General features: G+C 38.0%; 1 protein-coding gene and 1 pseudogene across 5 annotated transcripts; both read left to right on the top strand.

Moving 5' to 3' along the window:
* The first annotated feature begins 7,262 nt into the window (after positions 1-7,262).
* Positions 7,263-8,517, top strand: LOC113696247 (uncharacterized; annotated as a pseudogene).
* Positions 8,518-10,581: 2,064 nt separating this feature from the next.
* Positions 10,582-16,170, top strand: LOC113716049 (serine/threonine-protein kinase Nek2). 5 transcript variants are annotated; one of them, XM_072064199.1, is made up of 15 exons: positions 10,582-11,052; positions 11,623-11,793; positions 11,961-12,027; positions 12,394-12,459; positions 12,647-12,693; positions 12,791-12,836; positions 12,948-13,028; positions 13,131-13,173; positions 13,295-13,314; positions 13,433-13,514; positions 13,591-13,640; positions 14,059-14,132; positions 14,281-14,332; positions 14,539-15,009; positions 15,142-16,170. In XM_072064199.1, the coding sequence occupies exons 2-15, from the start codon at positions 11,708-11,710 to the stop codon at positions 15,778-15,780; spliced, it is 1,824 nt and encodes a 607-aa protein (XP_071920300.1). In that variant the 5' UTR covers positions 10,582-11,052; positions 11,623-11,707; the 3' UTR covers positions 15,781-16,170. The 5 variants fall into 5 exon arrangements, with proteins under 5 accessions (XP_071920300.1, XP_027096165.2, XP_071920297.1 ...); XM_027240364.2 differs by having other exon boundaries at positions 10,583-11,052; positions 13,295-13,344; XM_072064196.1 differs by having other exon boundaries at positions 10,583-11,052; positions 11,618-11,793; positions 13,295-13,344.
* The last annotated feature ends 428 nt before the right edge of the window (positions 16,171-16,598 follow it).

Below are 16,598 nucleotides of genomic sequence, written 5' to 3'. Positions count from 1 at the left end.
AGCAAACGCTGAAACGAAATGAAAAAGTTGGAAATGTCTTTCCTTTCCAGACCATTGCTACGTACCAAAAGAGGGATCAATAGCTTTTGCTTTCTGCTCATTTTAAAGAAAAAAGAAAGAGTCAAAATCGGAGATACTAATTTCGACATTTTAAAAATCAGAATTAATTATGAAAAAGTCCATGAAAAGTGGGAATGGATATCCCGACTCCCTCTCAAATTTAGAAGAATAGGTCCACCCGATTCGCACCAGATAATGCACATGTCCACCTCACCTGTTTTGTGAGGTCAAAATTGAAAATTTGAAACTTTCTCGAACCTAAGCAGGCTTTTCGACTAATTCCTTATTACTTAGCAAGACAAAATCATCCATTCATTCCATCTAATCATAGGGACAAGCGTAACAAAGCCATCGGAGCAGCATTTTTGGCTTTTTTTTTGTTTTTCTGACTCATGCATGTGTAGAAGAAAAGCATAATAAAGAGCTAAGTATAAAGATAAAACAGTAAACCAAGCGTAGGAAGATAAGAGGAAACCAATGATTAAACTAAAGAACCGTGTCAGGGACAGAAACATCACGAGCCAAAGGTTTCTTCCCTCGGGACAAAGTGGACAAAAGCAATAATAGATGCTACGGCAAGTTTTAAGCATGAAAATTGGACAAGTTCTTGACTTTCTTCCGGATCACGAAAAACAAAAAGGAGGGGATCAAATTGTTCAGAAAGAGCCAGTTCCCAATATATATATATATATATAAACTAGGAAGTAGACCTGAATAGATAACGGGTGCGGCGATTATTGCAAACAAACAAATTGTTGCATTTTAGTAGTATACTATATTTGCATTGTTGTCCATCAGACAGGTTTCAGAAGACTGAAGATCTTTTAATCGATACTTGATCAAGTACTCGTTCGTCAAAATGCTGGTGGCCACCGTCAAAGTATTAAAGTTTGATAAGATGGAAGGTCAAGGGTTTATACCATACTTTCCACTAATTGTCACATTAAGTAGTCCTGCTTAAAAAGTTCAGACAGTACATTTGTTTGATCCGATGATGGTTCAGTCATCTCCAAATTACTATTGAATCTCTTTAGGTCCTCCTTTCCCTTTGTGGTAGAATAGTCTTATCGTATTGGGAAAAAAAAAAACTCATTCGTCAACCTCTTTACGCTACCAAGCCTTGGAATATGTTTGGTTCTGATTTGTCCACAAACTATAATTTCTGTTTTGTCCTTCTTTACGACTGCGGATTGTCTCTTCATCGTAGAGAAATTTCTAACATTATGATGAATTTTAAAAAAATTCTACAAATGTGGCATTTTGAGTGCCAGATTCCGTCCAAGGGGTCTTTACATTCAGCAAATGCGAGCTTAAGGAGCTCACATTTGCTAAATGTGAAGTCCCTTGAATTTTGAGACCAACAAAACCTAAAAAAAAAGAAAAAATAAATATAGATCTCGCATTTGACAAATGCGAGGTCTATATTTCTGACCCTTAAATGATTTTTGCGGGCACAGGTTGTAATACGCGACCACACAATACGTGAACTCATGGTCGCGTATTGTGGTCGCGTTTTCTTCTTAGTGGTCATGATTTTTCCATGAATCTAGATTTTGCCATGATTTTTCTTTTTGCTTCAGTTGTAATGCCATTTTCCCTTGCTTTATGATTTCACTGCAAATTATAAAATGATTTACAATTTGCAATGAAAATTTCTACAAATTTTACTACTTAAGGCTCTAAATTCATCAGAACTGGAAAAAAAAATCCCATAATATTGCCATCAATACTTGATAATAATTTGTGGCAATAAATCTTAACCGAACTAGTAGGCTTTCGGTTTTACTGTATCTCGCATCCGATAAATGCGAATTCCTAGAAAATTATATTCAAAATTTGCTTTTTTTTTATTAGGAGCACACAATCATTTTTGTTTTTGTATTGACATTTATCATAGAGGAATAAATCCTTTTTATTTTAAAACTCACACGAGTTAGAAGTTAGCAAATATGAGCTCTCATTACAAAATTTTATCTACTAGTAATTCTTTGTATATAAATAACAACAAAATTATATTTTTTATAGATTAAAAGATTTGATAATTTCTCGATTAGAAAGGCTGTATGATGCTCAAAAGCTGTTGGGTTGATGGCTTTTAGTAAGATTATTGAGCAAAAATAAAGATTTGTGAATTGGGTGTGTTTGGAAGAGAGAAAACGCAAGGAAGAATAAGAAGAAGAATGAAGAAACTGACCGCATATTCGTTTTGTTATGGCCGAGGGATCAATATGCCACCCCATGGTCACGTTTTTAGCTTTGCGGCTGCGAGTTGTAATACGTGACCACTGAATACACGACCTCATGGTCGCGTATTGTGGTCGACCTCAAGGGCATTGTGTTCAAATTGCGTACCTCGCATTCGACAAATGTGAGGTATTACAGCTCGCATTTGGCAAATGCGAGCTATTTTTCCTTTTTTTCTGAGAGACTGATCTCGCATTTGTGAAATGCGAAGTATCTAAACTCGCATTTCACAAATGCCAAGATCATAATCCTGGAACTAACTTCAAAAATTACCCCCTTGTAGAAAAACTTTTTTTTCATCACAATTTAAGAATTTACTCCTTCATTGTATGATTGAACAGTGACACGTATGTGTTGGCCGAAAATTATCTTTTCCCTTCCTATGTATAAAGCATCTATTGTCTCTCAATGTTAAAAAATCTTTCATCTTTCCCCTCAGATAATCAAGGAAATCACCATAAGCCCTCAAAAGCCATGACACCTAACTTTTAAGGCATCAACTACGTACCCCATAGTTACGTTAACTAACTATAAACACCTATTTTGTGGAAAAGACCCGACACATTTACTAGTAAAAGGCTTCCTTATTCTCCATCAACATGGTACTCGCCCTCGCACTCAATACGACTCTAACATGCACGCTTGGATGTTCTCGGGATTACGTTTTCTATTGCAGATTCACGACATCCACAATAAGTTAGAATCTGGCTGCATTAATTATTGTGGTGAAACTGAATAATGAGCTGCATTATAATACTCAATCCATTGAGAGGTCCCAATTATTCTTTCAGTGGTTGATTTTTACTCTCAGCATTCTGAATCGTAAATTAAAGCTTACTATAATATATACGTAGCAGCATAACTTTTCTCATCTACTTAGCTCAGCTTCCTTTGTCAGAAATACCTGCTCCTGTTGAAACTGCCCTTGCGCAATCGTGCCTGTTGCCCGAAAGAGAAGAATATAATTGCAGCAAGTCCGCTAAATGAATCCAAATTTGATAAACTTGGGTTGTGTTTGGATTGCATTTTCCGTGATTTTTCATGGAAAAATTACTGTAGCGATTTGATGTATGTGAGGGAAAAAAGGTAACAGGGAAATGTGATCACGAAAAACGATGTAATTTTTTGACGGAAATCGGCAATCCAAACAAGGCCTTGACTTTCTTCGTGGTGTTGGGACGGTTGACGTTTAAGTTACACTAGCACGGTGCAGATGTACGTAGCAGCGTCGTCGACCAGTTTGGATTAGTTCTCCATCGGGTCATATCATTAGAACATCGCGCGATCGTTTGTTTAATTACTTGCTAAACTGAAGTAGTAGTATTTTATTGTTGCTGCTTACGAGTGAGTCACAATCGACTCTGTTTGAACAAAATGCAATTTGAGAGTAAGTTGTGGAGTCAACCATTCCTTTTAGAATTTTGTTAGGCAGTTGACTCGGAGATCTCTTCTTTCTGGCATTATTGATCGACTTTGCTGGGAACTTTGTGGAAAACTTTGGAAGGCACCATGAGTGAGTTTATACTCAGTGTATCAGAACATCAGCCCCACAGAAATCTTCCGTTGGTGTCTACGGGGAATAAATCAGCTCATTGGTCGACCAATAGTATGCAGGAATCACTAATAATGCTCAAGAATGTCCTGCCTGAGCAATTGTTGAGTTTTGATGATCCCAAGGTACAAGTAGATCAGAGTTGAGACTTGAAAAAGTTATTGGTCTCTCTATGATTGAGTGGGCAAGGCATGTGACATGGCCCCATTCCTCTAGTGGTAGAACTGTTTTGTTGGAATGGGAAGGATAGGGGTAGGTTAGAGCAGAAGATAGGCGATTTCTCAGCTCATATAACTGGAGTTTTGCGGACAGGAAAGAATAAAGGGTGGGCGCGGCTCTGAGAGTTTGTCATACCCAGGGATCGACCCAGGCAAAGGGAAAAGGGAGATGGTTCCGTATGCCACCATGCTGGCTTACAGGCAAGAGAATAATTAAAGTCGCAGACTGCTTTTCAGCTAGCAATTTTCCAACAACATAACATTTGTATAATTTAATCTATCTTACTCTACAATGAAAGCCTAAAGAGACCTATCTACGTCAAAGGGGTGTTCTAACACCTCATTTGGATGAGTGTTTTAACAACTCCTTTGCATTTTTTTCACTATAGGTGGGGTATGTATAATCTAATCTATCCTACTCTACAAGGAGAGTCTAAAGAAATCTGATTAGATTCAAAGGAGAAAAGGGTGTTCTATCGCCTCCTTTGAATCTAATCTAACCTACTCTACAAGGAGTAGCCTAAAGAGACCTGATTAGATCAAAGGAGTGCTCTAGCATCTCTTTTGAATTTTTTTCATTATACGTGAGATTCGAACCTCCGACCTACAGTTCAAAAAAGGACTTCAGCATTTTTTTTTTTTTGACAACCAGGAGCTTTGATTTTCAGCTGTTTTCTAAACATGGTAAAATGTCACGAGTAATTAATCTATACATGAAATGCCTGTAACTGATAGTAAAGAGATCGAGTTGTAGATATCCAGTCGCACCCACCCAAAAAAAAAAACCGCTGAATAGAACTTTTTTGCTGTGTTAGAAGTTGATGGCAATTTCCTCTGAGAGTTCACTATAAATGCGGGTATGGTCCTGCTGACCCACCCACCAAACACGAGTTGCTAATTAGATTCGCAGGATGAAGCCACCGGACGAAAAATGTGGAAAAAGACGGTGGTCCAAGATTACGCAATACTGAAAGTGGAGAATCAACATCGAAGCCGGCCGGTGCCAACCATGCCTCGTGAGGGACGACTCAGGCCTGTCCTGGGATCCGACGTTATCATACCATATCCCACCGGTACTCCACAAAAATGACCCACTGGAAAACGAAGGAGCTGAATTAATTATCGTGGAGCTCCGTGGCTTATGAAACTTGGCAGGAACGAATGCAATACAGTGGGGGACATTGTAATAATGTAATTTCACTCATGCAATTTTATATACAAAAAGAAATTGCGTTTTCCTGCTCAAATCTCCAAAGAAATGAAAAAAAAAAAAAAAAAAGAGCAGAAGAAACAAAAGGTGGGAATCTGAAAAGAAATGAAAGAAAAGGAGATAAAGTACAGGCATTCGAAACAAAAAAGAACAAGGAAGGAGGCTCCTGTGGAGATTGAGGACGGTACCTGTTATTATATTTGAAAGACAAACGTGGGGTTGTTAACAAATTAAGTATCCACATCATGTGTTTGAGTATGAATTTGATACTACGTTTCAAATTGCCATATCATATCAGCTTTTCGAAAGTAGGTTAGGAGTCACAGTATCTTCCTTTCTTTCTTTTTTTCCTTTTTTTACATGTGGCACCCATTAATGAATAATGCTTCTCCGACCCACTAAGTTTTGTAGTATAATATATCAATTTTCACTAATTTCTTTTCTTCATTCCCTTCGCCCTACTACTCCAAGAATAAGGCGTTCAATGAGATACTAATGTCGAAACCACTGGGTGAATGACTCAGTGGCCATCAGGGAGGGGCTTAAGTCCATCCTTGGGTTGTAGGTAAGAGTTCAAACCTCACTTGCAGCGAAAAAAAATTAAGGGTTATGTCAGAACACTCTCTTGGTTTAGTTGGATCTGTATACCCACTAACTCCCTACCACAGCCTCCTTACGCTCCCCCTCCCCCCAAATTATGATAGAGTAAAGGTTATACAAATGTGGTTTAGTTGGGTCTGTATACCCACTAGCTCCCTACCACAGCCTCCTTACGCTCCCCCTCTCTGTTTTTTTTTTTTTTTTTTTTTTTGAAAAGAAGAAAAATGTGGCCTAGACGTTGTCTTGGTAGAAATTGGGCTCCATCTTCGGCGAGGGGAAAGCAGAAGTTAGGGGAAGACAAAAGATAGTTGCCTAAGCACCATTTCGTATTCCCAAGCCCACGGGCCACTCAATTCTCAAGACTAAAAAGTTAGAAAGTAGAGACTGATCATTGACCGCCCTATTATCACTCAGTTTGACCTCTCCAATTGGTTAAAAATTAAAGATAACACTAAATGGTCCTTGACGAGAGAACAAAGCGAACGACCCATTGTGGAAATGTCATTCTCCAAATTTCTTTCCTTTTCTTCTGTTGACGACGACGACGACGACTCAATGCAGCTGAGGAAGAAAAACCATGGCTTTTTTCTTTATATATATATATATATATTTCTTTATCGATGTCTGTTGAAATTTCACATTGATTTTCAAGCCCAGAATTTCTTGGTGATTCCCAGGGTGGTTGGTGTTTATATAGTCTTCAATCTATCAAGGTCAAGGGAAAGTTAAATACTAATCCACAAAATAGATACGTATTTTGTTGATTATAGATGCTGTTGCGGATGTATCACGTTCAAACTCGACGAATGTCGGCATAAACAAGTTTTTGAATTTCTACTAGCTAGATATATTATTATTCTCGCGTAACCCACAGATGCAAGTCCAACAATCCTAGTTTAGGCCCAGTTATGACCCGAAAAAGCACTCCTCCTTGGGTCCACTTTTGTGCGGCCCACGTGTCTTACTTTTTTTTTTTTTTTTGGGTTGGGTTGGGTTGCAAACCTACAGCTTTCATCCGTGGGCAAACACTCTCATTATAAAAAAAAAATAAATTTTTTTTAATAAATATTAGTAGTATTTATGATGAAAATTAAATAATAGTTGAAAAATATTAAAAGCATCCAAAGGCTTCGAGCATATTCTTGTACATACATACAGAAGGGAAAAAGAATTTCCACCCAGCATCGGTACATAAGTTTGACAGCATAAAGTAGCCAATATAGTAGGGCAAATTATCCATTTGGCCCTTGAACTTTTAGTTTAAGTAAAATTAAACCCTCTAACTATTTATAGTCAACTTTTAGCCCTTAAACTTGTAAAATTGGAAACCCGTGGCCCTTTTACCTGGTTTAACCGGTTTTGCAACCGGAAAGAAGGGCATTTTTGTCCGCATCTTTTAAACAAAAATGAACAACTCCATCTTCTTCCCTTTCCCTAACCCAACCAAATAGGCACAGATTTCTAGAGTTCTTAAGCTTCTGCAAATTGGGGATAACTGAGTCCGACTCTAAGCAAAATTTTTAAAACTGCCCACTCTATTCTCTCTTGGTTTCCTCATATACTCCTTTCCCCCACTAAAAATCGCATCAATTAACCACTCTTCCTTTCCCCTTTCGTCTTGATTTCTCGATCTTCTCCACGAAATCCAACAAAAATTATGTCCAAGATTGTGAAGAAAACCCCAACAAAGTCCATAAAAAATTCGTGCCACCATCACCACAGCCACCAACACCGAAAAAATCCCCCGTAAAGAATGCCTCCGCCGCTGCTTTAGTGGTGCTTGCGTCGATTAACAAGTCCATTTACACTTGCCACCACCGCCTCATCAAGATTTTTTTCAAATTAGCGCGCATTTCAACTCCAATTAAGAAGAAGAGCCCAAGAAAATAGGGGTATCAGTTACTTCAAAAGGGTTCTGAAGATCCCAAAAGTAGCATCAGAAGAGCTCTGTTTGATGACGAAAAAAGTTCTGCACTTCCACCACTGGTTTCGCCAGAGAAAAACACTGTCTTTCTTGATTTGGACAAGACTCTAGTGCATTCCCAGCCGGGCCCTGCTCTAGAAAAGTATGATTTCATAGTTAGGCTGGTGATAGATGGAGAAAGAGTGAATTTCTTCGTGTTAAAGAGGCCATTTATGGAAGAATTTTTGGAGTTCCTGAGTAATAAATTTGATATTGTGGTGTTCACAGCTGGAATTGAGGAGTATGCTTCCTCCTTGAATTTAGCAGATTTGGTGGCGGAGGAGGAGGAGGAGGAGTCCTTGCTGTCATTGTGGGAGAGTTGTTGGGGGGCAGCGGCAGCTTTATTAGAAGAGGAAGAAGAAGAAAAGGGAGAGTAATTAATCAAACCCCAGACCTGCAAGAAATCAAAAACCCCCGCGAATGGAGCCGACGTCTCCAACGATGGTCTTGCGGACTTCAGAAAAAGTGATTTTTTTTGTTGGTAGAGGGGGGGGAAGGAGGGGTTGTCCCTGAATCTTTGAATGATGGCATTACTGTAGTATTTGTAAGTCTTGGGGTTCTTGGAGGCTGATCTTCCGTCGATGGCAGGTTGGTTTAGGGAAAGGGAAGAAGATAGAGCTGTTCACTTTTTGCTTAGAATATACGGACAAAAATGCCCTCCTTTAAAGCATATTGCCATTCGTGTGATTTAATTTTTCAGTTGCAAAACCGGATAAACCAGGTAAAAGGGCCACGGGTTTCCAATTTTACAAGTTTAAGGGCTAAAAGTTGACTATAAATAGTTAGAGGGCTTAATTTTACTTAAACTAAAAGTTCAAGGGCCAAATGGATAATTTGCCCAATATAGTATCCACCGATATAATTGAATAAGCATAAAAGCTTTTTCTTCTCCTACCACACCGATATATATACAAGTATAATTGAATGAACATATTTACGTTCAAGCACCCACTTTTCCAGCTCCGGTCAAAGTTTGTTGAGTAAATAAATTAATCCAAAGCAAATTTCTTCACTTTTGAAAACTGTGCATATGAATTTTTTTTAAACTATTAAGTACAGTTGGGAAAATTGAAGTTGGTAAACGTAAAGATTTATGCGGATAGAATGTCAAATCTTCCCACCTACCACTTATTATAGTAATCACACCTTGCTTGCTTGCCCGCACTTGAACTTATTAACGTCACAACCACCTGCTTTTGCCTCTTCACCTTTTTAGATTCATGTTTATGCCAGTCCATGACACCACCATTCGTTTTCATGCATCTGATCTGTACATGGCAACCTTAGGGTAGAAACTTAAAAGGGACAATTTCAAGATCCCCCGCCCCTCCCCCTTTTAAGATTTACAGGACTACTGACAGTGTAAACACTATTATCATCGTTGGATACATGACACATGTATAAATATTGGAATTCAAATTCAAATTTTATATAGTTGTCAATCATGCAATACTGATAATATATATATACTGTCAGTGTATAAAATATTTAATTTTTTTTATTTCCTTTTTTTTAGGCCAACGTTAGACGTATTATATTACGATTTGTTGTTAATTGACAACAAAAGTCCTAAATGAGAATGACTAGCGATTGAAATCCGGAAATCAGGACTCACCTTTCAAACTTTCCTATATTTTACATAGAATTGGCTCGCGCTTAAAATCTTCTTCCGCTTGCACCAATCCGGTAGATTTCCTTCTGGATGTTGTCTGTGGTTGTTGCAGGGAAATGTTTCTTTGAAAAGACAACAACACAAAATCATCCTTCACGGGCTTTAGTTTAGTGGTGCCAATTCGATACGGACAAAACGATTGGCGTCATGCTGTCTGTCAAAGTTGCTGAAGAGAGGAGGTTACGAATGCATTCATTTTGTACAATTAATGGACATACTCATGCTTGAGATTTCTCAAATGATTTTGCAACTACACAGACTTTGAAAACAAGTATTTCTTCATCCTATAAAAGTAGACCTACTCTCGTTATACTCTCAATTTTTACATATTGAGAAGTGTAAATTAATATAATTAAAATCGTCAAATTTACTTAGTGCTCTTCGAAGATAATGGAGAGGCTTTTTATATTTTGAATATAGTTATGAAGTATTTAACTCAATATCTTAGAAGACGGAAGCCCTGGAGTTGAAATGATTGTTTGGATAGACTATTATTTGAAATGTTATTTGGAATAATTACGATAATACTTTTTGTGATATGATATATGAAAAGATGGTTGAAAATATAAAAAGGTGGGTTGAAAAATGTGTTTATGATACAAGCGAAATATTATTTGAGATAATTTCACTATCCAAACAATGTATCAAGATCTGCATTGAATGTCAACATATTAATCAACTGATTTTAAACTTGAATTAGGGCCATAATATGGCACGAACACAATTAAAAAGTGAAGCCTATTTTTGTTGAGGAGGGAGTACTTTAACTCATCTCGTCGAAGAATAGACAATATAAAAGCTAAGCATGAAAATTGCGAAACATAAAAAATACATATATATATATATATATTTCGCTATTTCCATGAACGTATGAATCATGATCATGCACATGGGATTCTCAATGCCACTTTCTTCTATATTTATACAAAATATTCTGTTAATTTAACTTATCATATATTACTTATTCAAATTTTTTCTATTCTTACGTAATAAGGGAGATTGATATTGAATTTAACACCCAATAAAATGAGACGGAAGATCTCCTAATCATGAAACACGGGGACTATCGTCGTATGGTGAGGGCTTATTCCTCTGTTTCTGTGTCCGGAACCCCTCGGGCTCCGGGTGGGTCGGACCGCTGTCTAAATTTTGAAAGTTTGAAATCTGGTGGAAAATACATACTAGTACTATATTCTACTCTCTTTTTCCTCGTGTCCCACCCCACGCCTTTCCTGTGGCATCGCTCGCTTTACTTGGAAGAATTGGAGCAAATTATTTCGCCGCTCTCTGCTGTTCCTTTCGTCTCTCTCACTCTAAAATACTTTGGCGCTTAAAATAATTGATATAGTAATAGTAGTAGGAGTAGACATCAGCGGAGGAAAATCCAGGGCTTTTTGTTCATTTCTGCAGCTAAATATGTAGGCTCTTCTGTGTCATTTTGTTATATCCTCTCATAGTATTATTTTTCTCCACGAACATATACATACGGCATGCTATCAGCTTGAGCTACAACCTTGTATTTCCAAAATTCAGGTAGTTTAGTTCCTTTTTCATTCACTTATTCTACCTTTTGTGGTTGGTCATGGTTTGAGATTATCATGTTTCTTGTATGTGTTTAACTCTGCCTTTTTCTGCTATTAGCTTTATGCTCTAACAAATCCCTGATGTCTCGAATTATTTTGGTTATTTTTTTCTTCCGTTTTTTAATAGTTGATGGTTCTTTGGTGGCTTGCACTGCTATCTAAGTCTTTTTCCCTTTTACTATTTGGTTATCGAAGATTTGTTTCCTCTCTTAGCTGTAAAGAAAGCACCATTTTCTGCTCTACACTGGTATCTGGGATTTGGGATATATTGCATATTTAACTGTATCGTCTCACTCTCTAGGAATAACAGTAAAATTAGTGTATATATATGCTTTCGGCTATTAGATGACCAAAATTTGGAATTTGCGGACCTATCACCTAGTTTTGGCAGATGAAAGTTTATACGATAACACACGAGCTGAAGGAGTTGATGCGAATGTTTGCTTGCTTGGCTTTCTAATCATCTTTGTCATTCATACTCCACTTGCTAATTTTTCTCGCTGGCAAATTTCTAGTGCAGGTAACTTAAATGTGATTCTTGCAACTGTAACTGGAGTCATCTTTAGTGGTGGAAGTTAGGTGTTGTTGCATTGGAAGCGCAGAAAATGGAAAATTACGAGATACTGGAGCAGATTGGTAAAGGTTCCTTTGGTTCGGCTTTACTCGTGAGGCATAAACTTGAAAAAAAAAGGTCAGGAAGTTTCCAGTATTCTGCCATTTATGCGCACTTTTCATTCAAACTTAAATGGGCTGCCAAGTTACATATGCCGTTTGTCAACCCATTTTTTGTACATTGCGTTACTATTTTAGTTGTGGATCGCATAGTTTTCAAGCTGTTGCTATTTTTGAATGTTCAAGGTATGTCTTAAAAAAGATACGTCTTGCTCGCCAAACCGACAGAACGCGCAGGTCTGCCCACCAGGAGGTCAGTCAACGAATACAAAAAGCTCCAACTCTACTTATGGCACCTCAGGCATACCTTTCAAAAGGCATTTCAGTAACCGTAGGGTGTTTGATTATTAAGCAACCTAAAATCTCTCCATTGGGCTTTAAGCCTTTACACCTTATCATGGATTTCATAGGTTGAAATCATAACTTGACACTTTTTCAGTTGATTTCTTTAAATTTAACTCGAAGCTCTTGAAGTTTCTTACTTGTTAAAAAAAATGCAGTCAAGCGAGATTTTATTAATTTAAAGTGTTTCTTAAATTCACATGGATATACTGTGCTTTTATTTTTTCATTTCATTTTTTTCTTTTTGGTGAGTATATCCACAAATTTTTACTTTCAGATGGAGCTTCTTTCTAGAGCACGAAACCCATTTATCGTCGAGTACAAAGATTCCTGGGTAGAAAAGGTATGCAGAAATTCAACTCATGGAAGCCAGTTTCATGTGGAATCACCATCATCTTGATAAAGGATTTTATAATTGTCATCTGAATCACAAACAGAGTTGTATTGCAATGGCTTCTATCTTTGATAAAACTTGCATGATCACATTGCTTGTTTTAGTGAATTTTTTTGAGATTATTGTGTTTTTGCAGGGTTGTTACGTGTGCATTGTTATAGGATATTGTGAAGGAGGAGACATGTATGTTGGTTAACTCTTTTACATGTATTGGACTATTTCTCTGATCATGGTACGTGTGATTTATGTGACTTTTGCTATTACCATCTCCTCATAATAGGGCGGAGGCTATTAAGAAGGCAAATGGTGTTCATTTTCCCAAGGAGGTTGTTATCTGTCCTAACTTATTCCTGTCTGACGTTACAATTTCAGATGCATCTTATGTTTATCCATCATAAGAAGTATAGTCTCATATCTAAAAGTTGAAATGTGAGCAGAAGCTTTGCAGATGGCTCGTTCAATTGCTGATGGCACTTGATTACTTGCATAGTAATTATATTCTTCACCGCGATGTCAAGGTAAGTCGTCTTTATCTGCATTATGTTGAAAGTTTGAGAAAACTTTGTTATACATTTATTATCACAGTTATTACTTTGTACTGACAAATTTATATACTTCAGTGCTCAAATATTTTTTTGACCAAAGATCAAGACATTCGTCTAGGTAAATGAGACATTGGTGGATTTTGCTATCTTTATGGATTTTTCCGTTCATTTAGGACTTAGCAGCCAATAATACCCATTTTGGGTAGCTACTTTTCTCAGACTAGTATTCTTGTTTGCAGGTGATTTTGGTCTTGCTAAAGTATTGACTTCTGATGATCTTGCTTCCTCAGTTAGTGGCCGGTTATTGTTGTACTTGATTTTTTATCCCCTATTTCTTCATGCCATAGGTGATCACTTTCTATGTTTCCCTAATGCAGGTCGTTGGCACTCCGAGCTACATGTGCCCAGAGCTTCTTGCAGATATACCTTATGGATCCAAGTCTGATATCTGGTCTTTGGGTAAGCCTTTGATGTTTTGCTGTCTTCTAGTCTTGATTTGTGAATCTCTTCCCTTGCTAATTGTTGGGTTATTCAGGATGCTGCATGTATGAAATGACTGCGTACAAGCCTGCATTTAAAGCTTTTGTAAGTCTTAATTTGGATTTTGTCAAGTTTGGGAGCTTCGGTTATTTGAAATTTTAAAATTGTAGTTAGAATTTAGCTCTAAAATGGGCTTTTATAACTTTATATATATATGTGTGTGTGTGCTAGCGTTTACCTATTTGAAAGATCAATGCAATTAGAATTCTGTCCATTATAATTACCGTTTGCTGAGGAGTAGTTCGGAAAATAATTCTATGGTCAGAAAGCAAGAATATGAACTAATTCTGTATTCTGTTAGACCTTCATTCTTAACTTTTTTGTTATTGGAGTCAGTTCTGGCCATCTTGGGCTTCCTGTTATCTCACTGAGAAGCCACTGTGGTTGAAAAGCAAATTGTTATGATTGGTTGTGATCTGTTTATGTAACTATTGTCTGATTGTCTCCTGATTTTCATGTGCAGGACATGCAAGGCTTGATTAATAAAATAAACAAATCTATAGTCGCACCGCTTCCTACTATGTATTCTGGTGCATTGTGAGTTACTTATCTTTGTCACATCCTCTTAACATACAATTCTGTGAAGAATTTTGTAGTTGCTTTGACTCCCCCCTCCCCCCCCCCCCCCCCCCCTCTTTTCTCCCTGTCTTTCTTTACTCTTTCTTAACTCCTACTTTTCTTCCAGTCGCGGCGTAATTAAGAGCATGCTGAGAAAAAACCCAGAACTCAGACCTAGTGTAAGTATTCAAGATAAATCTTTTTATTATGCACAGGAACAGAATCACATACATAACAAAATTGGAAGTTGCTAGTTTGCTTAAACTCATTTCTTGTCTTTATGTGGAGGATTGCTTCTCGTTAGAATTGTATTCAGCATGTCGGAACTTTACATGCTTACTTTGGCTAAGCTCACGTGGACTTTCCTCCCTTATCCCTATTTCAGGCTGCAGATTTGCTCAGACACCCACATCTTCAGCCATATGTCCTAAAGATCCATCTGAAATCTAATTGTCCTAGACGACACACCATTCCAGTTGAATGGCCCAGTTCCAACCTTTTGACAAAGACCAGATTTTTGGAGCCTGAACCTGTTCCTCCATTTTCTGATAAGGAAAGAAGGCAATCTTTTGGCAATAACAGAGCCCTGAATCCTAGTATTTCTGGAACTGAGATGGACTCTCCTCGTTCCTCTGAAAAAGTCAAATATTTTACGAGCCATATGGAGAAGAAATTCTCATGCTTGTCTATTGGTAGTACCAGTGATGATTTCGGGGTTAAGAAGGCCTTGCCTATGCCCTCAAAGGTTTCAACTGCTGTCAAAACACCCAAATTGACTTCAGCAAAAGTCTCTTCCACTCCTAGGATACATACAGTTCCATCCAAGATACCCAATCCTGGTTCAACTCGTGAGTTGGTGAGTTTATTCTGTCACTAAATTATTAATGTTCTTGATTTCAATCTTGTTGCGGTCTGGTAGTTATGTTGGATACACTTTCGAATTCTGCCTTCTTATGGTAGACTTATGGCATGGTGCATGCATGTGCAGCTTCCTGTATCACATGCCCCAACAAATAAACCATCTAGATCAGCACGTAGAGTGTCTCTTCCAATTTCAACGAGAGCTGTAAAGTTGGAGGCACCTTATATACCCAACACTCGCCTCCAAAACAGTCTGGACTCACTAGATGTTTCAGTTAATGCTCCACGTATTGACAGAATGGTAGAATTTCCCTTGACTTCCTCTGAGGATAATCTATTCCCCATCCGCAGATGTTCATCTACATCTGCTCAGTGTTCTCCTGCCTCACCATATAGTCGCGACCTTTCAATCACAAAAGACAAATGCACAATCCAAATACTTGGCCCAACACTTTCAGCGGCACCACGAATTGCTGAGCCTACTCTTGGAGTTCAACAAAATGGAAGTGAATGTTCGGAGCATAATGAAGCAACTGTTGCTTCAAGCCGATCGTCTTCAGATTCTCGGCAGCGTAGGTTTGACACATCATCATTCCAGCAAAGAGCTGAAGCATTGGAAGGATTGCTCGAGTTTAGTGCACAATTAATGCAGCAAGAACGCTTCGAAGAACTTGCAGTGTTACTGAAGCCATTTGGACCAGAGAAGGTTTCTCCTAGAGAAACTGCTATTTGGTTGACAAAGAGCTTCAAGGGGAACGTTGCCTGATAGCAGGCAACTCTAGTCTCTGGCTGATGGGATATTAGAGTTTAGATGCACGTTTCCTCAATCCTCAATGAACAGCCAGCTTGTTCGTGACAAGTAGTTGGAGAAATTTTACTCTTATGCTGTTTTCTGCAACTCTCCTCCTTGATTGACTTGTTACATGTAACATTCTGATGGTAAAGTCGTCTTGATTGTCAGAATGGTGCTAGTTTGGTGGTCTAGGTTTCCACCCGTTCTTCTTGAAGAATGCAAGGGGGAATCTAGACTTTACTCGTCAATGGAGCGATTTTCGGAAACTTGTACACACACATGTTTCGATCGCATTCTCAGTTACTGATGCAAATGTAAGCCCGTTTTGTGTGTTTATTATAAAGCCAATATCGAGTTTCTCTATATTCACAGCTATCGTTATTGGGTCTCAATATGAACTGTTTCTCTATGGAAATTCCTAATATATTCTCTTCCTATGTAAAGTTGAGCAGATTAACATATGGATCAGTTAGGTTAGTGGCAGTTCCATGGCCTCGCAGCTACCGGTACACTAGTGGTGGCAGTAAGACGGTTACCAATGGAATTTACGTAGCTATTGTCTCCCACCACCAAACTTACCACTTAATTATGGCTACCTCCTTCAGGTGACTTCCTTCGATATGGCTGTCACCTTTGTGTGGCTTCCTTCGACGGGATTTTTGTTGACTCCCCTTCCTTTTAGATTAGGTTAGAATAAGTTATACAAACGTAACTATTAATACACTTTTTTTCCATTTTGCAAAAATTTTAAATCATTTCATATTCTAAAAACTGATTATACACTACTCTGC

The sequence above is a fragment of the Coffea arabica genome, chromosome 1e (genome assembly GCF_036785885.1).
Source record: "Coffea arabica cultivar ET-39 chromosome 1e, Coffea Arabica ET-39 HiFi, whole genome shotgun sequence".
Classification (NCBI taxonomy): domain Eukaryota; kingdom Viridiplantae; phylum Streptophyta; class Magnoliopsida; order Gentianales; family Rubiaceae; genus Coffea; species Coffea arabica.
The sequence above is the reverse complement of the archived record's forward strand: the minus strand, read 5'-3'. Positions and strand labels throughout refer to the sequence as shown.

Bases quoted from the DNA above. Each gene is read 5' to 3' on its own strand.
- LOC113716049 (XM_027240364.2), top strand. From the start codon at position 11,708: ATGGAAAATTACGAGATACTGGAGCAGATTGGTAAAGGTTCCTTTGGT. The intron at 11,794-11,960 runs GTCAGGAAGTTT...TGAATGTTCAAG, and splicing joins CATAAACTTGAAAAAAAAAG to GTATGTCTTAAAAAAGATAC. The intron at 13,515-13,590 runs GTAAGCCTTTGA...TGGGTTATTCAG, and splicing joins GTCTGATATCTGGTCTTTGG to GATGCTGCATGTATGAAATG.